At 59.4% G+C, this 25097-nt stretch overlaps 2 protein-coding genes across 2 annotated transcripts in view; one reads left to right on the top strand and one right to left on the bottom strand.

Annotated features, from left to right (window-relative positions):
- Window positions 1-12727, bottom strand: part of P2RX3 (purinergic receptor P2X 3) — a 32002-nt gene extending 19275 nt beyond the window's left edge. Inside the window, exons 1-8 of the mRNA XM_055548027.1 lie at window positions 12609-12727; window positions 4261-4396; window positions 3690-3761; window positions 3467-3530; window positions 2231-2324; window positions 1925-2002; window positions 1028-1169; window positions 184-320 (exon numbers count right to left, since the gene is read on the bottom strand). Of these exons, the coding sequence (XP_055404002.1) occupies window positions 184-320; window positions 1028-1169; window positions 1925-2002; window positions 2231-2324; window positions 3467-3530; window positions 3690-3761; window positions 4261-4396; window positions 12609-12727 (842 nt within the window). The remainder of the gene's footprint in view (window positions 1-183; window positions 321-1027; window positions 1170-1924; window positions 2003-2230; window positions 2325-3466; window positions 3531-3689; window positions 3762-4260; window positions 4397-12608) is intronic.
- A 1894-nt stretch (window positions 12728-14621) lies between these two features.
- Window positions 14622-24609, top strand: SSRP1 (structure specific recognition protein 1). The gene is made up of 17 exons (XM_055547159.1): window positions 14622-14757; window positions 15218-15340; window positions 15769-15954; window positions 16876-16981; window positions 17258-17448; window positions 17535-17765; window positions 17891-17994; window positions 18082-18210; window positions 18407-18628; window positions 19448-19520; window positions 19913-20051; window positions 20129-20174; window positions 22023-22152; window positions 22547-22717; window positions 22883-22971; window positions 23667-23853; window positions 24104-24609. Exons 2-17 carry the CDS (start codon window positions 15287-15289, stop codon window positions 24173-24175), a joined length of 2130 nt encoding a protein of 709 aa, XP_055403134.1. The 5' UTR covers window positions 14622-14757; window positions 15218-15286; the 3' UTR covers window positions 24176-24609.
- The last annotated feature ends 488 nt before the right edge of the window (window positions 24610-25097 follow it).

Raw genomic sequence — 25097 nt, 5'->3', positions numbered from 1 at the left:
CGGTGAGCTCGGAGGACGGCACAGGGTCTCCGAGGGGCTGACAGCTGGAAAGTCCTCCCTGATTTTGAGCTGAAACCCGAGGGGGGAACGTGGTGCCTTCTCTTCCTGGGGTGCACTGCGGCCTGACGTGTCAGGGTGCCCGTCTCCTTCTCGCAAAGTCCTGGGGGACGGGGCGGGGGTTACCTGAAATTGTAGCCCGGGGAGATGCTGCTCTTCTCGGAAACGCCATCCAGCCGGGTAAAGGAGTATCTGGGGATGCACTTGTCCCAGGCCTTGTCCAGGTCGCACACCCAGCCGATCTTAATGCCAAGGACGCCGCCCTGGATGGACAAGGGGACGGACTGAGCCCTCCGATGGCGGGGTGGGTCCCAGCGGGGTGGGCTGGCGGGGCGTTGTGACAAAACGGACGGGGGATTTCCTGCCATTCTCCAAGTGGAGGGCAGAGGTCGGGAGAAGGAAGAGGGCTTTGTCACGCGTCGCTTAGTAAAGAAGGGCTGTAGCTGAGGGTCACAGCCCCTGAGCCTCTCTGATTCCTGCTTTCAGTGTTTTTTTCTCCCCGTGGCGCTGGCTCTTGTCGAGCCCTGCCCTTTAGTTGCAGCATGTGGTCCTCGCTGCCCCACAGCAGGTGGGATCTGAGTTCCCGGAGCAGGGATTGACCTGCTGTCCCGGCATTGCGAGGCGGCCTCTGAACCGCCGGACCACCAGGGACGTCCCTGGGTTTTTTCTTTTGGTTATCTTTAGTCCCTTAGTTCCCACGCAGGGAAGTGACCACTGATCCATCTTCCCGTGGTGTGGGTGCTCCTGGGAGATCGGAGGCCTCTGCCTGCACGTGGAGCATGAAGCCAGGAGCAGGGGAGGGGGGCTGGGGATGGGCAGGAGCTAGGGAGGCAGGAGCATGGCGGGCACAGGTCTGGGGTGCCCCCACCCAGGGTGCAGCCACCCTGCAGCTCCTCCCCAGCCCCCAGGACTCCCTCCACCGGCCAAAGGGCCCCCTGGGCCCCCAAGGCAAGAGCGGCTGGCTCCTCACCGTTTGGGCCAGCTTGGCAAAATCCTGCCCCGCGAACTTGACCACGTCGCCCACCCGCAGGATGGGGCAGAAGGGGGCTCTGTCGGGGTGGAAGCGGCAGGTCTTCACATCAGCGGCTGTCAAGTCGGGGAGGAGGTTCCCCCTGGGGAGTGGAGGGGTGTTGAAGCCTGGGTTTCCCTCCAGCGTCAGCCCTCTGGATGCTCGCGGCCCCACCTCCGCCCCGGCGCCTTCCCAATGGCCCACACCGCTGCCCTCCTACATGAGGGTGGGTGGCCTTATCCTCGGCTCCTCTGCTGTGCTCTGCACGTGGACACCCACCCAGGAGGGGCTGAACTGGGGCACCACTGGAGAGGGCTGCCCCAAGGGAAAAGGGACACCCCACCCACACGTGGGCTTGAGGTGGTGAGGAAAGGACCCTGCCTTCTTCGGAGGCATCCCCCGTTCCAGGCCCAGAGTCCGCTGTCCCTGCCCCCACCCCCTACTGCCCAGCAAAGCCCCCATGTGGGTCCTCAGCCCCGGCGCAGGAGGCTGGCGGAGAAGCTGGTCCCAGAGTCCACCCTGGGGAGGTCTCCCCCTGGGGAGCGGGGAAGAAGGGCTGTCCCCTCCCGGGGGTGGGGAGGTGGCTGCAATGGTCTTTGGCTTCAGGAAGGAGCTAGAACGCAACCCTTTGGCCCCTGATGTGAAGCGCTGACTCCTGATGCTGGGAGGGATTGGGGGCAGGAGGAGAAGGGGACGACAGAGGATGGGATGCTGGATGGCATCACCGACTCAATGGACATGAGTTTGGGTGAACTCTGGGAGTTGGTGATGGACAGGGAGGCCTGGCGTGCAGCGGTCCAAGGGGTCGCAGAGGCGGACACGACTGAGCGACTGAACCCAACGGGACTGAGGACTCACTTCTCGAAGTTGAAGAGGGGGAAACGGATGCTGTTCTTGATGAAAATAGTGAAGTTCTCGGCTTCCATCATGACAGGCCTGCGGGTGGGCGAGAGCAGGAGCCCTGAGCTCGGGAGGAAGGAGGCGGAACCAGGAGGAGGGACCACCTACCTCCCTGGGAGCACCTCCTGACGGCCACGTGGCTGTGGTATCTCGGGGTCTGAGGGACAGCGGGGCTGGGGGAGACTCTGTCAAGGGCCCCTTCCCCGCCCCAGGGGAAGACGGGTCCGGGGGGCCCAGAGGCGCGGATTGTGCCCGGGTCCTTACGTCTCCACTGTGTCCACCTCTGCCGGGCACCAGCCCTGGATCTCGCAGGTCCGGAGCTCAGAGCTGTAGTTGACGCAGCGGCCGGTGAGGATCCCTGCGAGGGTGGAGCCGCGATCGCTGGGTGCATGCCCGGCCCTTCACCCCTTCCCCCCTCCCCATCGGGGACGCCCCCCAACACACACAGGGATCCCGCAGGCGGAGGGAAAGGGCAGGCCGGGCCAGGGAGGGGGACTGGGGGCCCCGTGCTCCTCAGAGCTCCTCCTGCCTCGCCTCCCCAGCCCTGGACCGGGCGGAACGGAGGGGACGACCTATCCCTCCCGTGTTCCGAGCCCCTTCACGGCGGAGACCCCTTCACAGCGGAGACCCCTTTACGCGGAGACCCCTTCACACGGCGACCCCCTTCACGCGGAGACCCCTTCACGCGAGACCCCTTCACCGCGGAGACCCCTTCACCGCAGAGACCCCTTCACGCGGAGACCCCTTCACCGCAGAGACCCCTTCACGCAGAGACCCCTTCACGCGGAGACCCCTTCACCACGGAGACCCCTTCACCGCGGAGACCCCTTCACGCGGAGACCCCTTCGCCGCAGGCTCTTTCCTGTCTCCGAGCCTTGGCTGCTTCTGCTCCTCTTGCCTAGAATGCCCTTCTCGAAGCCGCCTGCCAAATCCTGCCTGTTCTTCAGGGCCCATCTCAAATGTCCCTGCCTCTAGGAAGCCACTTGGGATACCCACCAGAAACCAGGGCCTCCCCTGGTGGCTCAGCGGTAAAGCATCTGCCTGTGATGCAGGAGCCACAGGAGACCTGGGTTCCATCCCAGGGATGGGAAGATCCCCTGGAAGAGGGCACGGCAGCCCACCCCAGTGTTCTTGCCTAGAGAATCCCAAGGACAGAGGAGCCTGGTGGGCTACAGTTTGTGGGGTTGCAGAGCTGACACGACTGAAGCGACTTAGCACGCACACACCAGGAGCCAATCTCTCTTACCCCCAGCCCCCGCGTCCCACTGTGCGTCCGTGACGGCCCTGCCCACCTTGGGCACACCTGTGTGCACCCCATCCCTGGACTGGGAGCTCTGGGGGCAGCCCCCGCTGGGCTGGCACATGGAGGAATTCCATCAGAGCGGGCAGCAGCCCCTGAGACCCCTGATTCCCACCCTCTCCCCTGGCGGGGATGTGCTGCCCTTGGGGTCCCGCTGACTCCGTGGGGTTGGGAGAGGATGGGGAGGGGGCCGCACTCACCTCCCCCCGGGAAGCGCTGGGGTCCGCACTGGCTGTCCGACACACAGCGGAACTTCTCCTCGCTCTGTGGGGAGACAGGTGCGGGGAGGATCCATTACCCCAGGGGGCAGTGGGGGGGCGCTGGAGGGTGGAGGGGTCCCACGCAGCTCCAGGGGCTGGACCCTGGGCCTTTGCTTGCATCCTCAACCCCACGCCTCCCCCAACCACACTGCCCTGCCCTCACCTCTGGGCAGAAGCCTTGCATCTGGTTTTCCGTGACGATCATCTTGGTGATGATGACAAAGACAGAGGTGCCCTTGGGAGGAGGAGGAGGGAGAGGGAAAATGCAACAGTGCCAATTTGAGAGGTGAGTACAACTGTTATCCCCACTGTATAGATGAGAACTCTGAGGCTGTTATCCCCACTGTACAGATGGGGAGACTGAGGGTTGGACCCAGAGATCTGGCCAAGGTCACGGGGCTAACAAAAGGCAAAGGTGGGGTCCACGCCAAGCTCTTTCCAGACATCCTCCCGACCCTTTTTGCTCCCCCCAGGGTGCTGTCCTTGTTTCAGGACAGGTTGTAGCAGAGCCAGGGAGAAACCTGACTCCATGACACCCAGTGCTGCCTAGCAAAGTGGGAAGGCAGGCCCAAGCCCCCAGCACCTCCCAGCTGCTGGGAAGGGGTCCCCCGGATCCCTGATGCCACCGCATCTGGTCTGGGAATCCCACCGGCGCTCCTTGCCTTGGCCCTTCCTTGCCAACCTACCCAGCATGGGGGCACCCACAGGGTCCTGGGCTGGGCAGAGGGATGTACCTGGGGTGGGGTCACATAGTCAGACACGTCCATGACTCTGTTGGCATAGCGTCCGAAGCCCTTGACCTTGGTCACCACCGAGGACTCGATAGCCGTGTCCCGCACCTGGTACGCCTTCTCGTGCAGGAAAACCCACCTGGCGGGGGTGCGGGGGTGGAGAGCAGCAGAGGAGGGGCCTCAGACAGAGGGCCTCCAGAGGGCACAGGGCACCTGGGCCTTCTTGTGCAGGAAAACCCACCTGGTGGGGGGCACGGGGGTGGAGAGCAACAGAGGAGGGGCGAGGCCCTCAGACAGAGGCAGGGAAAGGCCGCTTCCTGTCCACCTCCAGAGGGCATGGGGCACCTGGGCTGCAGGCCTGCGCCAGCCCAGGGTTGGCTTAGAGTCACGTTCTCCCCCTTTCTGCACTTCCCCCTTACTGCTACTGCTAAGTCACTTCAGTCGTGTTCAACTCTGTGCGACCCAATAGACGGCAGCCCACCAGGCTCCCCCATCCCTGGGATTCTCCAGGCAAGAACCCTGGAGTGGGTTGCCATTTCCTTCTCCAATGCATGAAAGTGAAGTCGCGCAGTCATGTCCGACTCTTTGCAACCGCATGGACTGCAGCCCACCAGGCTCCCTGGTCCCTGGGATTCTCCAGGCAAGAACACTGGAGTGGGTTGCCATTTCCTTCTCCAATGTATGAAAGTGAAATGTGAAAGGGAAGTCGCTCAGTCGTGTCCGACTCTTTGCGACTAAAGAGCCCTTTTAGACTTCTTTTTCCCCCCTCATTGAACCCCTCCTTGCAATTTTAATACTACAGATGCCATTTGTATACTGTTTGTTGTTTTCTGCCTTTTACATAAAAAGAGTGAGATGTTTGGACTTCCCTGGTGGTCCAGTGGTTAAGCTTCCGCCTGCCAGTGCCGGGGACACGGGTTCAATCCCCAGTCCGGGGAGACCCCACGGCCCTGGGGCGACTGAGCCCAAGTACCACACTACTGCAGCCTGGGTGGTCTGGGGCCTGTCTCTGCACAGAAGACCCAGCGACGAGAAGTCCTTGCAGCTCGAGAGCGGCCCCTGCTCTCCGTAGCTAGAGGAAGCCCGTGTGCAGCAGCAAAGACCAAGCGCGGACAAAAAGTAATTAATTTTTTTAAAAAAGCATTTTTAAAAGAGTAAGTTTTTTTTTTTTTAAGTTTTCCAAGAACCAGTTTTCAGCTGTGCTGTCTTTCTCTCTCTGGCGGCTTCCGGAGAGAGGACGCCGAGGGTCACGGGCCTCTGACCCCGGTGCCTCCGACCCCGGTGCCTCCCAGGCTTTGCTAACGGCTGTATCTTAAGAGCTGGCACACGTCAGGGATTCAGCGGACAAGCCAACGCAGGCCCTGGGCGCTGGATGAGAAGGACCGGGGAGGACGGCAGGGACCCGGCAGCTCGCGCCTGGCAGGCGACGGGGTGGCTGGGGAGGGAGGCGGGGCCGCTTATTTCTTGGGTTGTGCTGCCACCCAGTGGACATTTACCGGTACGGTCGACACGGAGTAAGAAACTATGGTCCTTGTCCCCCTGACACTTGAGCCAAAGAACAAGTTTAATAGAGAAGTGAGAAAACACAGACATGAAGGGGAAATACTCAAAGGACACCAAGTAATAATTTAGCAAAGCCCAGGAGCTTCAGTTCCTGCGCAGGGGCTAGAGATAACCCTCTGAGCCCTAATCTTCGAGCTGTCTTGTAGATATGGAAACCCCCCACCAGGTGGAAGAATTTGATTAGGTGGTGAGCAGACTATAGCCGTGACATGAGCTGCAAAAATTTTGAGAACTGGCCTCAAAAAAAAAAAAAAAAAAAATCGAAACAAACCAACCCTGGAACTGAAGATGAACTGAAAGCAATTGAGACGCTGCCGGTCAGACCACTGATGACCAATCTGAAGATGACAGTCAGAGCTGACGGCGCTGTTTCTGCGTGCAGCTTTGCCCCCTTCAGCCGATAAAAGCTGAAGCTCCCTGATTGTCGAGGTGGGGGTGGTGGTGTGGGGAGTCTGCCTTTGGAGAGCATCTGGCATCCCCCCAAAAGCAAACTTTCCCTTCCACTGACCTGGCCTCTTTACCAGCTTCGGAGAGGCAAGCAGTTGAGCCTGCTGTCAGTCACGCGGCTCCCCCTCACAGTGTCAGGGCAGACAGGGACCACGTTGGTCAGGGAGGATGTCCTGGGCTTCTTCCCTTCCTGCCTCCCTCACGGGCCTCCCAGCCTTCTCCAGCAGCAAGGAGGGGCTGCCCCGGTCCCTTGCTTTCCCCTGAGTTTCGGGGAGGTACCCGCCTTTTCACGGGAAGTCAACGCCCTGCCCTCGGGCCTCAGGCCACTCTCAGCCTCAAGGCCACTCGTGAAAGTTCCATCTGCTCCTGACGGCACGTGGGGAGGCGTCTTCACTGTTCCTGCTGTGCAGATGATAGAACCTCCTCCAACATGTTTGCAAAACACTGCATGTGCCCTGCTCTGGAGACACAGTGTGACCCCTCAGGGAATCTAGGGGCGCACATGGGGAATATGGTGTTGGGGTCTGATGCTCACCAGGGCGATGGCCGGTGGGGGAACCCTGTGAGATGAAGACGGGCAGGAGGAACGGAAGCCGTGGAGCAGGGAAGACAAGGCTGGGCGGGGGAGGCTGAGGGCTGGGAGGCGGCTGCAGCCTGAGCCAAGGGGCTTAGAAGCAGGGGCTGGGACTGCAAGCCTGGGAGCTTTCTAACCTCTGGGGTCCCCTGATGTTGGGAGATGCAGAGGGGAGCAACTCATGGGTCATGCTGGGGTTGTAGTCACTCGTGGGGCCCTACCTATGGGACTGAACTTTACAAGCGGCTCCTCGTTCAGTTTTCAGTGAGAGGGTTTGCAGTCATCCCCTAGTGGGGCTTCCCTAGGGCCCCCGAATTCTTTTTAAAAAAAGATATTAATTATTTGGCTGCATAGGGTCTCAGTTGGGTTTCCCGGGTGGCTCAGGGGGTAAAGAATCCGCCTGCAATGCAGGAGACGTAGGTTCGATCTCTGGGTCGGGAAGATCCCCTGGAAGAGGGCATGGCAACCCACTCCAGTATTCTTGTCTGGAGAATCCCGTGGGCAGAGGAGCCTGGCGGGCTACAGTCCGCAGGGTTGCAAAGAGTCGGACACGACCGAAGCGACTGAGCACGCACGCACGCAGGGCCCCAGTTGCAGCACACGGGGTTCTGGCTGTGGTGTTCCACCGCAGCTGCCTCAAGACACCTGGCATATTAGTTCCCTGACCAGGGATCGAACCAGTGAACCAGGGTCCTCTGCATTCGAAGGCAGGTTCTTAACCACTGGACCGCCAGGGAAGTTGCCGGCGCCCGAGTTCTGAACGCTGTCTTGAGTGGGAGGGAAAGGGTGGTGACCACCAGCGCTGGCTGAGGGCGCCTCACCTACCTTGCTGTTCCTGCCTTGTTCCGGGCAGCGCCCTGAGTAACGAGCCATTAAGAGTTCTCTGTGTGCTTCTGAACCGCTCCCTGGAACACCATGCCTCTGTGGAAGTCTGCAGCGGGGTGAGCTTTACTTCCCTCTCCCTGCCTTCTGTGTTTTGAACTGGGAGGGGTATCATCGAGGTCTCGGGAGAGAAGGCGGCTCATGGAGACGTCCCACCTGCCATCTCCTATCCCAGCAGAAGGGAAGGGAATGATTATGGAAAACAGGGACGTCATCCAGAAGAGCGGGGACGTCGTCCAGAAGAGCTTTATCAGTGGGCTGCGGCCCTTGGAGCCAAGGTAGGGAGGGAGGTCCGACAGAGCACCTCTGCGGCTGTGGTGCCCTCGCCCAGGTTGGGGCCATGGTGGCCACACACCCCCTGGACCCTCCGTGTGCCTGGCCGAGGAACGGACACGCCTCTGTGTGTCCAGCAGTGAGATGACCGGCCTCTCCTGTCCTTCAAGTCTGGGAACCTTTGGGTGAGAAGTGGGGTTCAGATGGCCACCATCACCGCAGGATCAGCACGGCATGCTCAGGAGGCAGGAGTCCTTACTCACCACCCAAGGGGACTGCTGTGGTATCATCCTCACGCTACACACGGAGGAGCCCAGGCCCGGGGCGGGACACGGAGGAGCCCAGGCCCGGGGCGGGGCACCGACTCGCCGAGCTGCGCGCATGCTCTGACCCTGGATCACCCCTGCGGGGTCCCCTGGCAGGGTCCCGCCCCCCGGGCCCTGGTCCTTGTCCTGCTGGCCTCGCCCCATCACCCGGGAGAGTGGCCCCCGGCTCAGGGACGTCTCAGGAGGAAGAGCCCAGGGCCCAAGGGACGACTGTCCGGCCTCTCTCCTCCTCCTCCTCCTGCCTCACGGCTCCTTTCTGTGCCCAGGCAGGGTTCCCCCTCCGAGTTGAATAACAAGCGGAAGCATTCCAGTGCCCCCTTGGGGCATGCAGGCAGCTGGAGAAGGGGGGGGCGGGGGGGTGGTGTTCATTTCCGGAACAGAGGGGCCGAGTCTGTCTCCAGAGGCCAGGGCTGAGGAGACGGGATGGCACTGAGCCTCCAGTTCTTGGCACTGACTCTGCTGCTCTGACTTCTTTCCTCGCGTTCCTGGTTCATTATTTATAGAGCGGGAGGTGGGCGGCAGCTCCCTGGCAGGTGGGATGTGCAGGTTGGAAGTCCGGGCAGTGTCCTGTCCTGTCCACCTCCCGGGAGTCAGGGAGGAGATCGGGAGGGTATGAGGGGGTGTGTGTGTGTGTGTGTGTGTGCGCGCGTGCGCGTGCGCACGCATGCCTGCAGGCATCAGACGGATCTCTCAGGAAGGTGTGAGCTGGGCCGAGGGAAAGAGGGGCACGCTGGGAGCCTGAGAAATGGCAACAGTCACCAGCTTCCCGAGTCGCCCAGCCCAGGCACTGCCATGTGTCACCTCCTCCCTTCAGAACCCTCAGAGGTGGCATCGTCCAGATACGGGGGCTGAGACGTGGAGACGGAAACTGACCTGTCTGAACCCCACTCCTGTTGGGGTCAGAGCCAGGCTTCTGACCAGGTCTCCCTATCTGGGGAGATGGGTACGGGGCAGGCAGAAAGCAAGCCATGGGATCCCACGCCCCTCTCTGTAAACTGGATCAATCCCCACCGACCCCATGCGCCCTGTTAATGGCTTTACATGATGGACGTCTTTGGAAGCTTTGACCTGAGGCTGAAGGTCATGAACCAAAGTGGGAGGCCGTGCAGATGGGGGTCTTGGAGTGGGAGAGCCAGTGCGGGGCTGCGATGGGCTGGGGGCGCCTGCAACCCCAACAGGCCCTTCCCGGGGTGGAAGGGGCACCCCAGAGGCGGGAGGCCCTCACCCCTGCTTTCCAGGCTGTGGGCTTCCTGCAGGAAGGCCCCGGGAACCAACCCCAGCCCGGGCACTGGCTGGTGCGTCTGGGCACTCAAGCCTCAGGGATCGTCTCCTTCCTCCTTAGGTGCCCGTGGGATCCAGACAAGGGGTCGGCTTTTAGGAAGTCCTCCCCCCTCCCCACCACTGCAGAGGAGACTGCGTATTACCAGCTGGGCCCAGAAAAGGCACGAGAAAGGCCCAGTAGTCCTCACGGAGACACCTCCGTGCACCTGGGGCGGGTCAGGAAGCCAGGGATGGACGGGCGGGAGCCACAGGCAAGCAGCTGAGGCTCAGGCCAGTATGTGTGTGTGTGCATGGGTGTGTGTGGAGTCCATCAGGCGATCAGGCGGTGTATTGCTGTACGTACATAAGAGGAGTAGTTGGCTCCTGTCGCTCATGCCCTAGGTAAAGCTGTGCATCTGGTCTACCTGGCAGGGCTAATATGGAAGCGATTCAAGTCAAGCATTAACCTCAAAGCACTAAAAATCCTTTCAAATCCTCCTGAGTCGGAGCCACGGTCACCTTTCTTTGCATGACTGCCTGGCCTTTTAACGGTTTCTCCTGCGTCCACTTCTGCCCACGCCAATCCCTGGGGTGTCAGCCAGGGCTTCCCACCTCTCCCCCTACACACACACAGACACACACACACACAGAGGTTGAAACGCACCAGGAGCTTCCATCACGGTCCATCACTCCTCTGCAGCAGTGAAGGATCGGAGGTCCAGCCTCCGCCTGTGGCTGCAGCCCCGTCCTCCACCATCCTCTGCTTGGCTCCCTCTGCTCCAGCCACCAAGACCCCTTCTCGTCCCGCATTCACCAGGCTCTTCCACCTGGCAGAGCCGGCCTTCTCTGTCTTGAACCCCCTTCCTCCCCTTCTTGCACCTGGTGGCTCTGACTCATCCTTCAGCTGTTGGCTTCAAAGTCTCATCTCCAGAAAGCCTTCCCTTACTTCCCCGGCCGGGTCAAAGGCAAACCCCTCGGTACCCGCGACCCTCGGGGCGCTGGGCGCCCCTTCTTCAACCCCGAGACACAGCTGCCATTTTACATCTGCTCGTGGAGACGGTCTGATTAGCATCCATCTCTGGCAGGGTCAGCTCCATCGGGGTGAGGACCCGTTGTGCTTGGGCCCACTGTTCCCGTCTCTGTGTCAGGAGAACACACTCGATACACTCCTGCTACCTTCCTGACCACGGACGGGCATCCGGGCTCAGGTGCACAGAGATGCGGCTGAGACCAGGGGCTGGGCTGAAGAGAGCGCTGATGGAATTGCCAGGCGCTGCTCCATGGGGAGCTGTCAGACTGGGAGACGGATGGGGCTGGATGTCAAGACGCCAAAGTGCCTCTCCCACCTGCCCAGCAGGCCGGCTGCAGCACTGAGAACGGGGCGCTGGACTGGATCAGGGAGGGGGAGAGACAAGGGCAGTGGGGGGCGGGGGCGATGGAGCCCGCTGGGTCTCGCCTCCATCAGCCTCCGGCCTGGAGCCCACAGAGCCAGGCCAGGCTGGAAGGTGCTGAAGTAGCTCTGTGCTCACCTGGACCAATAGACCATTCAGCGGCAACGAACCACAGCCGTGCACACACAGGCAAACGTGGAGCCTTAAGAACCAACTTTAAGCCAGGCACTGGAGATGCCGACGGAGAGCACATGCAAACATCCTATCTCGTGAAACCCCAGTGTGGGAACAGAACTTCATTTAAAGCCATTTAATCTCATCCCAAAGCTTGAATCCCTCCTCTCATGTCTCCGCGAGGAGATTGCATGTGCAGCCTCGTCTACACACCACATGAATGAAACCCACTGGTTCTCAGCACACGTGTGGAGCTGCTAAAAATTTCCTTCATCCACGGCCACCCGTCTTTCCACGCACTACTCCTGCCTGGCAGGCCAGCAGGTCCACTCCCGCGGCCCCAGCCCACACGCACACGGGTCTCCTTTGACCTCCCGGCACAAACTCCGGACGGTCATCGGTGGCTTTCTGTCTCCCACACACAGACCCGTTGTCTCAAGGAACAGCACGAGGCTAGAGACCCGCATGCCAGGAAAAAAGAAACAGACCTCCGAGGTTTCTGTCCTGCTTTCCTGATTTGAACGTCTACTAGAAGGACAGAACCTGTGTTTCCCCCTGGCCATTGTCTGTTTCATGAACCTTTGTGTGTACTTTGTATGTACACATGTATACGTGTGTGTACGTGTGTGCATTGTGCATCTGCAAGAGGTGGGGGCCAAGAGCGGGTGTTCGGACTTCCCTGGCTCCTAAGTAACTCCCAGAATGGATTCTGGGGCATGAAGTCAGGCGGACGGCATTGATGCTCTCTGACAAAGGGGAGTATTTCTGGTCCTTGAGGGGGGCAGTCCCCTATGTCATCCTCAGGAAAGCCTCCTTTCTCTGCAGTATATCTTCCCTGGAAGGGTGTTTGCACTCGTTTCTGCCTGCCGCCCGTCCCCCCACAGGTGCAGGGTCCCCCACTCTAACGCCCTCCCTCCCCGTCCTGTGCTCAGAGAACGAGGGCTCCCCTTCCGCATTCTCACAGCATCTTGCCCAGCCCGCCCCTTCTCTGCGCCCTCTCCGCCATCCACCTGGTCAACCTGTCGCGGACTCCCTTGTCTCATCGCCTTCCCCTCCCTTCCCCTGGCTCCCTCATCTTTCTGAGACCCCTGAAGAGTTGATTAAAGGCAATGGGAAGATGTGTGTGTGTGTGGGGGGGGGGTCTGTTCTCTGGCTGGGGCTGGGGCTGGGGGAGAGGAGAGAGGGAAGGGGAGATGGTGGAAGGGCAAGAGCGCCCCTCCTCGGGGTGATGGCCACGGTCCAACTTGGGAGGGTTTAGTGGGAAAAGAACTCCCCGAGGATGACAGTGGAGGACAGTGCCTGGGACAGGTCCCCACAGATGAGGCTGCTGCCCCCCAAAGGGGAGACACTTAGGCAGCTGGGCAGCAACACTGAGGGGAGGCAGGGGAGGATGGGACCCGGGAGCGGCCCTCGGGGTCACTAGGATCTCAGGTTTCTAGGTCCTGGGGGCCAGAGACTCACCCCACGAAGTAGGAGATGATGAGAAGCTGAACCGCTCGGTTGATGATCCCAATGGTCCAGCTCTTCACGACCACCGACTTGGTGGTCTCGTAGGTGAAGAAATCTGAGATGCAGTTCATGCTGAGAGAATGACCCCTCAGGAGAGACCCGATGGTGGACTCAGGAGGGAGGGGTCATCCAGATGGAGGCTGGGGGGGGGGCGGCTTAGAGGGGGCTTGAGGAGCCTGTTCCTTTAAGTCAGGCAACCCTAGCTCGGGGCTCAGCTTCTCTCTGCTCTCCACCCTGTGGGCTGCCAAGAGTCCAAGGCCAGGGTGGGGGACCCCCTTTTTGTTGGTCTCCACCCCACTCCCCTATGATGTCACGGCAGGGGTGGGGTCTCCAATCCCAGGCTCCTGATTGCCTGGGATGCAGCTGGCCGGGGCCCTCTGGGACTTATGCTTTATCTGCACTCTGTCTACCGCTTCGGTTCTGTTCTCTTGTGCTGCGTCTCCATCCCAGCTCACCAGCTGCTCCACGCTCTCCTGAAAGCCCCTTGCAATACCCCACCCCACCCACCTAGCAGCCTGCTTGAGCTGAGTTTATTCCTGTCTTCCTATAGCGCTCAATTCTACAGACACTCCGCTCTTTTCAAGAGCTGCTATCGACAGCGTGGGTGGGGGGAGGGGTGGTCTCCTGAACCTTTCTCCTGGTCTCAGGGGAGAGGGTAACTAAAGAGTCACTTAGTTTCTATTTCCTATTCATCCTGGCAGTGGCTGAAGTTCTACTTCCAGCACTGCATTATAACACTGGGTGTTTTTTGGGGGGAGGGTTGTTTTACTGTCAGTGTATTTATCTGAATCATCTGTTTGATTACATGCTCCTGGAAGCTTGGAGCTGTTTCCATCTTGCTTGCTAGTTTCCTCAAATCCTACCACTGTGTCGGAGCTCAATGCATATTTATTGAATCTAGTTGAATTTATGTTGCTAGAGAGTGTGGGAACAGCCATCACCCAGAGGGTAAAGCCATGAGTTCTGGGAACAACGGTGCGTTTACTTTGTCTCTTGTCCCAGGATCAAAGCTACTGGTTAACCACAGGTCAGGCTGTCAGAGAAATGTTCAAGTTTCAACATTCTGCCCTAATGTCTCCATGCACGACACATATCGTCAGTCATTCTGAAATACAGAGTCACGGTGAGGATGACAGAGGAGAGCTAGACCGTGGTAGATCTGTCTTCAACTCTGTCGCCAACTGAGACCCCAGGGCTCCTCCCCTAAGGGCCTCAGCTTTCCCCATCTGCAAAAAGAGGTTGGAGCGTAGAAACCCAGACATCTCTCCCAAGTCCGGCCGCCTCTGATTTTGCAAGATGCACCTCAGGACTCTAGAAGGTGGGGGTGTGGGGGTGGCTGGCTTCCGCAGTCCCAGGGTGATAGGCTTTCAAAGCAGTTGTGGCTCCGTGATTAACCTGACACCAGCGCTTGAACTTGGCATGGCCGCTGGCCAGCCCCTTCCAGGCAATTCACAACTTGTAGGGGCTGCTGGAAGTTTCGGGGGTGCAGCGAGCTCATTTGCAAAAGGACCCAGTCCTCTCTGGACAGGAGAGGGTGGTGCCGTCACAGCGACATCAACGCCTGCATTCTCCTGGAAGCCAGTGGGAGGGGGCACTTCTCTGCACAACTCTTCCAATCTTTTCCTTCTTGGGTCAGACTCCTTTCGGCTTTACAGAAACCACTATTGTACAGGAGATACACGCCCTCATTGCAAGAGCCACGCGCTTCGGGACCCAGTCTGATAAAAACACTACGCAAATTCTCTTCTAAAAAGCCTAGGCGTCTTTAGCGTTTAAGGGGCCCCCGATTTCCGGGCCCGAGGGTCGGGGGCAGCGCGGGCGGGCGGGCGGAGCCGGGGTCAGCGGCCGCGCGGGCGGGAGGGGCCGGGTACGCCCCGCGGGTCCTCCGGCGCTGCCGGCGCTCTAGCTGGGCGCCTCGCGGGCGGCGCCTCTCTAGCCGGCAGCCGTCTCTGTGGCCAGCGCTTCCGGTGGCGGGACGCGGGGCCGCGCACGCGGGAAGAGCCTGCTCAGCGCCCCTGCCCGGCCCCCGCCCGCGCCGTCCCCCCGCCCCGGCGCGCCTACCGCCCGGGCGCCGGCGGCCGCGAGGCTCCGGCACGAGGAGGTGGGTGGTCGCCGGCCGCGTGCAGGGCGCGGGCCCGGCTCCCCCGCGGGGTGCGCGCGGTGGGCCGGCCCGCGTTGGAGGCGGGCGGCCGCGGGCGAGTCCATTTTGGGGGGCGGGGGGAGCTGTGGCTCTGGGGGCGCTGGGGGGTCTGGGGGGGGCGCCCCGCGCGCTGAGTCGGCCGGGCCCGGGGGGCTGCGCTGTTCGGTGCCGCGGCGCCCGGTGCAGCGCCCAGGTCGGGTGTCGGGTTGTGGGTGGGGGGTTGTGTCAGCACTTCTTGGGGCAGGCCTGGCACCCCAGGAATGGGCCCGGCACCCCCCAGGAATGGGCCCGGCACCCCAGGACTGGGCCCGGGCCCCCGGGCGGAGGAGATAGGACGCATGCCCGGTGCAGCGGGCCCATCCGGGGGCACCGTGAGCGTCTGTCCTTCCTATCCACCTCTCTCTCTCTCTCTCGAATCCAGATCCCCAGCGCGCCCTCCGTCTGCGCGCCCACCCAGGAGTTTCGGGGGTACCAACAGGGCTAGGTCAGCATGGCAGAAACCCTGGAGTTCAACGACGTGTATCAGGAGGTGAAGGGCTCCATGGTGAGAAGGGCCCCGCGGAGGGAGGGGAGTGGACCTGCAGGGCCACTGATCATGCCCATGCTCTGCATGGGCATGCTGGTTTGGAAAAGGGCTAGGAGTACCCGTGTGTGCTTAGGGTTCCCCCCAACTGAGAAGCGGTGCCCAGGGAAAGGACCAGAATCAGGTCCACTTGAGGGCCTCACAGCTGCTATACCCAGTCCCGGAGCCTGGAAAGTGAGACCCTGCAAGGGTTGTGGATGCCTGAGCCAGGATTAGAGCCCAAGGGTCCTAGCGGGCTTGTCTCCCTTTACCAGCCCTCAGGGCTCCTCACGGCTGCTGCTGCTCCAGTCTGTGGATGTCAGGCGGGCCCAGATGGGGCGCCAGGTGGGACTGACCCTGGTCTGCTGCTCTGTGGCGTCCCCACACATTTGGGCCTGTTTACCCCACAGAATGATGGTCGGCTGAGGCTGAGCCGCCAGGGCATCATCTTTAAGAACAGTAAGACGGGCAAGGTGGACAACATCCAGGCCGGGGAGCTGACCGAAGGCATCTGGCGCCGGGTGGCTCTGGGCCACGGGCTTAAACTGCTCACGAAGAACGGACATGTCTATAAGTATGACGGCTTCCGGGAATCGGTGAGACACCCTGTTGCCATCGCCCCCTCTTGACTGCCATCACCTCCTCTTGACTATGTATCTCCTTTAGTTTTAATCCTCTAGACAGACAGTTACCCCTTCTTCTGGTAACTGTGCGATCGCTGGTTTGGGCTCCTTACAGCAGCACCAGTGAAGCTGTTAAGCAATCAACGTTCAGTTTTGGGTCAGTCTCAGGAGTTTCTGGAGAAGGCAATGGCACCCCACTCCAGTACTCTTGCCTGGAAAATCCCATGGACGGAGGAGCCTGGTAGGCTGCAGTCCATGGGGTCTCTAAGAGTCGGACACGACTGAGCGACTTCACTTTCACTTTCATGCATTGGGGGAGGAAATGGCAGCCCACTCCAGTGTTCTTGCCTGGAGAATCCCAGGGATGGCGGGGCCTGGTGGGCTGCCGTCTATGGGGTCCCACAGAGTCGGACACGACTGAAACGACTTAGCAGCAGCAGGAGTTTCTTTGTGCCCTGACTCCAGAAGTTTTTCTACTGTTTTGATTTTGTTTTTTTTTGGTGTCTTCTGCTTGTTGTCTTTATCCAGGTTCTGGGTCTTACCTGATGCTTTAGTTTGGGTTTTGTTTTTCCATTGTGACCTGCGTGCATTCAAGACTTTACTTCATTTTCGTTTCCATTTTCGGTAAAGCAATACCTATACAAACTCAGAAAAAACATTGTGAGACCCCTGACTGGGAATGTCAGCCCCTTACTTTATTCCTCCCCCAGGCTGAGAAATAACCTTTTCCCAGTCTTTTAAACAGTTTTATAGCTGTGACTCTTAAGTCACCAAGGATTTCTGATACAAGGTATACCGGGACAGCTTCTCAGAAACAGATAATCCCAGAACATTCAAGTTTGTGTTCAGGCCATCAGGAGTTTACTGGGCTGGTTCTCTTTCCTCTCCCTACAGGAGTTTGAGAAACTCTCTGATTTCTTCAAAACTCACTATCGCCTGGAGCTAATGGAGAAGGACCTGTGTGTGAAGGGCTGGAACTGGGGAACCGTGAAGTTTGGTGGTGAGTCCTGCGGGAGATTGAGGTTTCGGGGGAGGAGGAAAGATGAAAGATTTCCCCCTTTAACTTGTCTTGCTCTCTCTCTGCTACTGCCTCTGATCTCTTGTCCATTTGTAAACGATCGTGTGTTTATCGAGGACCAACGGTGTATTAGGGGGTCTGGGATAAACAGACAGCCCCTGGGCCCTCTCCACAGGGAGCCTGCGGTCTGGTGGGAGCGCAGTTTATGCTGAGCCAGGGGAAGGGCCTGTGGATGGATCGTCCGCCTTTTCCCCACAGGGCAGCTGCTTTCCTTCGACATTGGCGACCAGCCGGTCTTCGAGATCCCTCTCAGCAATGTGTCCCAGTGCACCACCGGCAAGAACGAGGTGACGCTGGAATTCCACCAGAACGATGACGCAGAGGTCTCCCTCATGGAGGTGCGCTTCTACGTGCCGCCCACCCAGGAGGACGGCGTGGACCCCGTCGAGGTGAGGCTTTCCGCGGTGCTGAGCGGGCCCTGGATAGCCCCGCGGCTGGCTCCCAGCGGCTCGATGACCCGCGTGTGCTTCGTCAGGCCTTCGCCCAGAACGTGCTGTCAAAGGCGGACGTGATCCAGGCCACCGGAGACGCCATCTGCATCTTCCGGGAGCTGCAGTGTCTGACGCCCCGAGGCCGCTACGACATCCGCATCTACCCCACCTTCCTGCACCTGCACGGCAAGACCTTCGACTACAAGATCCCCTACACCACGGTGCTGCGGCTCTTCCTGCTGCCCCACAAGGACCAGCGCCAGATGTTCTTTGTGGTAAGCTGGAACCCCTGGGGCCCGCCAGGTCTTTGGGAGGAAGATGTCACCCGTGTCTGTCTAGTTCATCAGCTGGTCCTCCAAGCCCTGGCTGGCGCTGAACCCGGTCGGTCCTTCCCCCGCAGATCAGCCTGGACCCCCCCATCAAGCAGGGTCAGACTCGCTACCACTTCCTCATCCTGCTCTTCTCCAAGGACGAGGACATCTCCCTGACGCTCAACATGAACGAGTGAGTGAGGCTGTCCCTGGCCTGGGCAGGGGGCGGGTGGACGGGCGGAAGGCCGCAGCGCCCCCGCCCGCCTCTTGCTGTCCTCAGGGAGGAGGTGGAGAAGCGCTTTGAGGGGCGGCTCACCAAGAACATGTCGGGATCCCTCTATGAGATGGTCAGCCGGGTCATGAAAGCGCTGGTGAACCGCAAGATCACGGTCCCGGGCAACTTCCAAGGGTGAGCACACCGGCCTGGGCCGCTGCCTGCTGTGGGAGGCGGGGGGGTGCACTAACCCCTGCTGGGAACGCCACCCCGCGGGGCCCTGGGTGGGCGGTCGCTGGAGGGGGCAGCCCCTTGAGGCTTACACACCGGGGGACCTGGGGCACGCCGTGTGCCTGCTGCCCAGGCGGCACTGACCGTGCCACCTCCCCAGGCACTCGGGGGCCCAGTGCATCACCTGCTCCTACAAGGCCAGCTCAGGGCTGCTGTACCCCCTGGAGCGGGGCTTCATCTACGTCCACAAGCCGCCCGTGCACATCCGCTTCGACGAGATCTCCTTTGTCAACTTCGCCCGCGGGACCACCACCACGCGTTCCTTTGACTTTGAAATTGAGACCAAGCAGGGCACCCAGTATACCTTCAGCAGCATTGAGAGGTGAGCGCCTCTGCCCAGCCCTCCTGGGCACCCTGGCCCTGACCCAGCCTCCTCCACTGGGCGGCCCGGCCTCTCCAGGCCGGTGACTCTTCTCTGACACGTCAAGCCTTGAGCAGAGTTTCTCTTCTGCTGCCTGGAATTTGGCCTTCTCCCTTGGGGTGCTTAGCCTTTGGCAGCCGCTGCATTGCTTGCTTTCTGTACTTAAAAAAATCCGAGTGCCGTGTGTGTTTGGTACTAGCCCTCCTCCTCTTCCCGCACAATGGAAATGCTATCTCCCTCTTTCCTTGAATGATCTCTGTGCCCGAGGACAGCAGCTGCTCACTGAATGCCGGCTGGGGGCTGCATGTTTCACAGACACGTTCACAGTCAACCTTCATAGCAGCCTGAGAAGGCTGGGCTGCTGCTGTTGCTAAGTCACTTCAGTCGTGTCCGACTCTCATCGACCGCATGGACTGCAGCCCACCAGGCTTCTCTGCCCATAGGATTCTCCAGGCAAGAGTACTGGAGTGGGGTGCCATTGCCTTCTCCAGAAGGCTGGGTTACAGACTAGCAAAATGCCCAGCCCGCCTCCCCACTGCTTGAGCATGTTGGTGGACAGGCACACACTCCTTTCTGCCTTTTATTCCTCTGAAATCTGAAGATCCTTTAAGTTTTCTTCAAGACCAGCGCCTGACTCTTCTCTGCCTGTTGTTCGCCAGGGGTCTCTTGAGATCCTGGGCGTAATCGAGCTGTCATGCGGCCCCTGGGGGGTGTCAGGACAGCCCGCAGCCCAGCCCGTGTTGGACCTGCCCATTGGGTAACGGGCCCCTTTCCTCTCAGGGAGGAGTACGGCAAGCTGTTCGACTTCGTCAACGCCAAGAAGCTCAACATCAAAAACCGAGGGCTGAAAGAGGTATCTGGGCGTGCTTGGGAGGAGCCTCGCCTGCTCTCTCTGTCGGGGAAGGGGCTGGGGTTGGTGCGGCTTCTTTTTCACTCTTTCTTCTCTTCTCGCCCTTGTAGAAAAAAGAGGTGCGTGAGACCCTCTCCCCTCCGGGTACAGGTTTCCTGGCATGACCTTAGAGCAGGCTCCGCAGCCCCCCAGGGGCCCCCCGGGGGCCGGGCGCGGGAGGGGCTTGGACTAACCGGGTCGCCAGGGAGTCGGGCAGACGCTCTGCGCCGAGCTGTGTGTGGACATGCGGTCCTGGGGCTCCAGGCGTGGTTGCTCCCAGCTGCTCACAGGCATGGGGACAGCTTCCGCGGGTGCGGGGTGGGGGGCTGGCCCTGAGCCCCATGCCCGCCCTGCAGGGCATGAACCCCAGCTACGACGAATACGCTGACTCGGACGAAGACCAGCACGACGCCTACCTGGAACGGATGAAGGAGGAGGGCAAGATCCGCGAGGAGAACGCCAACGACAGCAGCGATGAATCGGGAGAGGAGACCGGTGGGCTGGGCGGCCTGGCGGGGAGCGGGGTGGGGTCTTCCGGGGGCGGAGCTCACACGGCCTGTGCTCTTTTTCAGATGAGTCCTTCAACCCGGGTGAAGAGGAGGAGGATGTGGCAGAGGAGTGAGTCGTGGGTCTACCCGGCGGGGTGAGGGTGGCCCGTAAGCTTCAGGAACCGGAATACCTCTGGGCGTTCCCAAGTCCCGGAGTTACCTACTGACCGAGGGTAGAAAAGTGACTGCTGCTGAAGTGATACAGGGACATGTTTTAAGGTTGTTAAGATGCTTTGTAAGTGCGAAGCGCCTCCTGAAACCAGAAAAGGACAGTGGAGAGAACGGTGGTAGGGGCAGAGCTTGCCTGCTTCCCAGCTGCGGTCCTCAGGTCAGGCGGTGCATGCATCTCTGTGTCTTCCCCTATGAGATGGTAGTGTCCATCACGACTTTTTAAAAAAAAATTATTTTTGGCTGGGCTGGGTGTTAGTTGCTGGTTGCAGGCTTTCTCTGGTTGCGGCGAGCAGGGGCTGCTCTCTGCTTTCGGGGTGCGGGCTTTTCACTGCAGTGGCCTGTCTTGTTTTGGAGCAGGGGCTCTAGGGTGCGAGGGGCTTCAGGAATTGTGACTCATGGGGCTTAGCTGCTCTGCAGCGTGTTGGAATCTTCCCAGAGCAGGGATCAAACCCGTGTCCCACCGGGAAGTTCTCTATGGAGACTTCTTGATTGCCGATGTCAGAAATATGACTCAAACTGACTTTCGCGTAAGAGTGAGTTTTATTAGGTCATGGAACCAGAGAGCCTGGTGATAGGATTGGGCTCAGGCACCTGAATCCAGAGGCTTCCCTGGTGGCTCAGACGGTGAAGAATCCGCCTGCAATGCGGGAGATACGGGCTCCATCCCTGGGTGGGGACGATTTCCTGGAGAAGGGGATGGCAACCCACTCCAGTATCCTTGCCTGGAAAAATCCCATGGACAGAGGAGCCACAACTTAGCGACTAAACCACCACCACCACGACTGAATCCAGGTGCTCAAAAGTTGAGCGGAATATTAATTGTTACTTCTGATTTCCTTTTTTTTTAGATAGGTGCATGCATTGCTAAATGACCCTGAGCAGCATGGGGTAGGCTCAGTCCTACAATTTAACACTCAGAAGCGCTGCTTTTTTCAGAGCAGTGGTGAATAGTGTGGTTGCCTCCCCTTCCTGAGTCTGCGTTCTGAGATGTGCTCTGATGGGCCGGAATTAAGCCATGGACCCCCCCCCCCACCCCGCTTAGAGCCTGTGGTTGGGGTGCGCTCCCCCTGAATGGGGCTGGGTGGTTCCCAACAGGAAATTGGAGTTCTCTTGTTCCAAAAGAATTAAAGGTTGGGCAGCAAAAAGAAAAAAAGGAAACTCTGCTGGAGTGCACTAGCTCTGCTTGCTGCACACTTGGGAGGGTCGGTGAGCAGTCGCTTGCGACAGTGCCTTGGAAAGGGCTCCTCACCGTGGTGCGGGCGTAAGGGCTCCACCTTCTGAGGGGCTGGGCGCGTGGATGGAGGGGACTGCTTAGGGGTACCGGGTTGGACTGAAGGTGGTCCCCCCACTTTTTACATGGTAGCTGATTATCTCTTCAACAGAGAAGACTGCAGGGTTAAAACAGTTAGCTCAGAGGAAGCGGTGAAGTGGACCTGGGGCATTTTCTGGGCAAGATGAGACCGTGGCTTCGTCTCCAGGGGCGTGGGGTCTAGGTTAGGCCGTGACCCAAGAAAGCCGCAGAGGCCCCCCCTGCGTCATTTGCGTCTTGCTGATGGATTTGACGAGGAAGCCGCTGCCACGGCTGGGTGGGGACCGGGTGGTTGAAGGCACGTCAGCAAGAGGAGGATGCGCGCCGCAGCCCTGCTCCGTCTCTGCTCCCTGGGCGGGGGTCTTGGGGCTCGCTGTCCTCCCGTCCTAAGCTGGTGGGTGGCTCTCCCCTCTCTCTGAGCCCTGCTGTCCTCGACAGGTTTGACAGCAACGCCTCCGCCAGCTCCTCCAGTAACGAGGGTGACAGCGACCGGGAAGAGAAGAAACGGAAGCAGCTTAAAAAGGCCAAGATGGCCAAGGACCGCAAGAGCCGCAAGAAGCCCCTGGAGGTGCAGACTGTGCTGGGCGGTGGGGGGTGGCCGTCCTCTTTCAGTCTTTCTGCAGTTCCCCCCACCCCGGTAAGGCCTGCGGACTGGTGCTGGCCTTGAGGAGGAGCCTGGAGAATTTTCAGTCTGGCCCTTGAGACAGTTAGCTTCTGGGAGATCCAAATTGGGAGTAGGCTTCTGTCCTGGAGCCCAAGGAGAGGGTTCCACGTGAGCTTAGGCTGGGGTGCAGAGCGGTGGAGGTCATGGTCTCCATCCCTGGGGGCTCTCCGTCTAGCCTGATGCTGCGCAGTCTTTTCTCCATTGTGTCCCTCTAAGAAGGAGCTCCAGGTCATCTCTTGGGGAGAATGTGGAGCTTTGTGGGCAGTAGGTGGCTGACGGCCTCTGGGTTCCTACACAGGTAAAGAAGGGCAAGGACCCCAACGCCCCCAAGAGGCCCATGTCTGCCTACATGCTGTGGCTGAACGCCAGCCGGGAGAAGATCAAGTCGGACCATCCAGGCATCAGCGTCACGGACCTCTCCAAGAAGGCGGGTGAGATCTGGAAGGGAATGTCCAAGGAGAAGAAGGAGGTAAGGAGCTGCGGATAGTCGGGACCCTGGGACCTGATGGAGGTGGGTGGGCCCAGGGCTATGGTTCTGTGCTGCTTTTGCCTGCATCGGGGCAGGGGTCTAATATATATATATATATATATATATTTTCCTGTTTTTTTCATTCCCTGTGTGTGCGTGACTCAGGAGTGGGATCGCAAGGCTGAGGATGCCAGGAGGGAATATGAAAAAGCCATGAAGGAATATGAAGGCGGCCGTGGAGAGTCCTCCAAGAGGTGAGAGTTGGGAACAAAATGACCCAGGAGCTGCTTTTCTGGCAGGTATTTTTGCAGTTCCAGGTTGAGAATTGGGGTGTTAACAGACACGTTTCTGACTGCAGTAGGGCAGTGCTGCTCAGATCGGGGTAGGCAGTTGCCCAGGTACGGGGAATGGGCTAGAGGATTTCTGAAAGTAACTTGGATAAATACGGCTCATTTTCCTAAGAGCCATATTTTCCTTCAATTTTATTTCAAGGGGTGGGGGGGATTAAAAATGATTATTATTACGGAGCGTAATTCACATGAAATTTTAAAGGTAAAGTAACAGACGTTAGGAAGATCCCTTAGAGAAGGAAAGGGCAACGCACTCCAGTATTCTTGCCTGGGAAATGCCATGGACAGAGGAGCCTGGCAGGCTAGTCAGCGGTCTCTCAAAAGAGTGGGACACGACTTAGTGACTCACCAATAACAGACGTTAAGCAAGTTTTGCATATGGGGCTGCTTCAGGCTGTAGCCCCTGATCCTTCCTGTGATTCAGTTATGATGAGCTCCCCTGGGGCACTCAGGGCTGACACGCCTGGTTGTGTACGTTTAGCGTGAGCTGGGCAATGTGGCTGGGATTGGGAAAGGCCCTGTGAAAGCCAGGAGAGGTTCGGCCCTGATGATGCGGGGAACCCGAGGGCCCAGCACCCCCTTCCCTCTTGCTCACCTAGGGACAAGTCCAAGAAGAAGAAGAAAGTCAAAGTGAAGATGGAGAAGAAATCCACACCCTCCCGGGGCTCATCATCAAAGTCTTCATCAAGGCAGCTGAGCGAGAGCTTCAAAAGCAAAGAGTTTGTGTCCAGTGACGAGAGCTCTTCCGGAGAAAATAAGGGCAAAAAGAAGAGAAGGCGGAGTGAGGTGTGGCGGGGCTTGGGGGGCCGTGGGGCATGGAAGGGTGGGGGCCGCTGGGCTGGTGGCGGGACAGACAGACGCTCCTGGACGGAGGGGTAATGAAGGGGAGCGGGTGGGTGGAATCTGTGCTTCTGAAGGCTAACACTGGGGTGCAGGGAGCGGGTAGCCAAGTGGGGGTCCTTCTCTGAAAAGTGGCTGGGGGGGAGGGTGGCCTGGACTCTGTACCTCTCCCCTGTAAGAGACCTTTGGCTTTCAGGACTCCGAAGAAGAGGAACTAGCCAGTACTCCCCCCAGCTCAGAAGACTCAGCATCAGGATCTGATGAATAGAGAAGAAGATTGTGTCTCCTGGGGCTTGCCCCGTCCCAGCCTGTCTCCCCACCCGTGTTTTGGTACCTGTTTTCTCCTATGAAATGCAGTCCTTGGGTTCTGTGCCATCTGAACAAGCTTTCCCGCTAGTCTGCACTTCCCTGGGGCCGCAGGGGAGGCGTCTCACCCTGCGGCTTCAGAAGATGGCTGTTTATAATCCGGGGAGACATCTGGTGGGGGCCAGGGCAGGGCTGGATCCCACCGCACGCCCTGCCTTCCCGCCCTGCCTTCCCGCCCTTTGGGGTATAGCTGCTGCTTGTCCTGTACAAGTTGCCGCAGGCAGGGGTCCTGTGAGGGCAGGTCTGTAGCTCCTAACCGGGGCCTATTTCTACTTTTATTTTGTATTTCTGGTCTGTGAAAAATGAACATTTAATAAAGGGAACTGACTTTGGAAATCACGTCCTTAGGCCTTCTCTCTCACCCCGCTGTATGGCTCTCACTCTTTCTGGTGTTTACTGCACTCATCTGACCCTTCAGCTGGGAAGCGAGTCTCCAGGTACAGCCTGTTCTGTTCCCGGCTGGACAAGCATTGGTTTTCAGTCTCTTCTGGTGGGATGGGCCACCTGAGAGTCTAGAAATGACAGCTGATCTGATTAGGCCGTCTCTCTCACAGCGGCACTCCATTAGCGAAGCTGAGAGGGCGGCTCCGGCTCCAGCCTTCATCACCTGCGAGTCCAGGGTCTTGGAAGTCTTTCGATAATGGAATCAGGATTGACCAATCTTCCCCGCAAATGGGGGGGAATGGAAACCTGAGCCCGCAGAATTGGGGGGGAAGAGTGCTGTGTGTTGGGGTGGGGGTGGGGGTGTAGCCTGATAGGGGTTCGGGAAAGGGGTGGAGTATGTGTGAAGCCTTTCTTGTGGAGTATGCGGCATTGTTAGGCTG

This window comes from Bubalus kerabau, chromosome 15 (genome assembly GCF_029407905.1).
Source record: "Bubalus kerabau isolate K-KA32 ecotype Philippines breed swamp buffalo chromosome 15, PCC_UOA_SB_1v2, whole genome shotgun sequence".
NCBI classification, from domain to species: Eukaryota; Metazoa; Chordata; class Mammalia; order Artiodactyla; family Bovidae; genus Bubalus; species Bubalus kerabau.
Note: the sequence above shows the minus strand (reverse complement) of the source record. Positions and strands in the feature narration are given on the sequence as shown.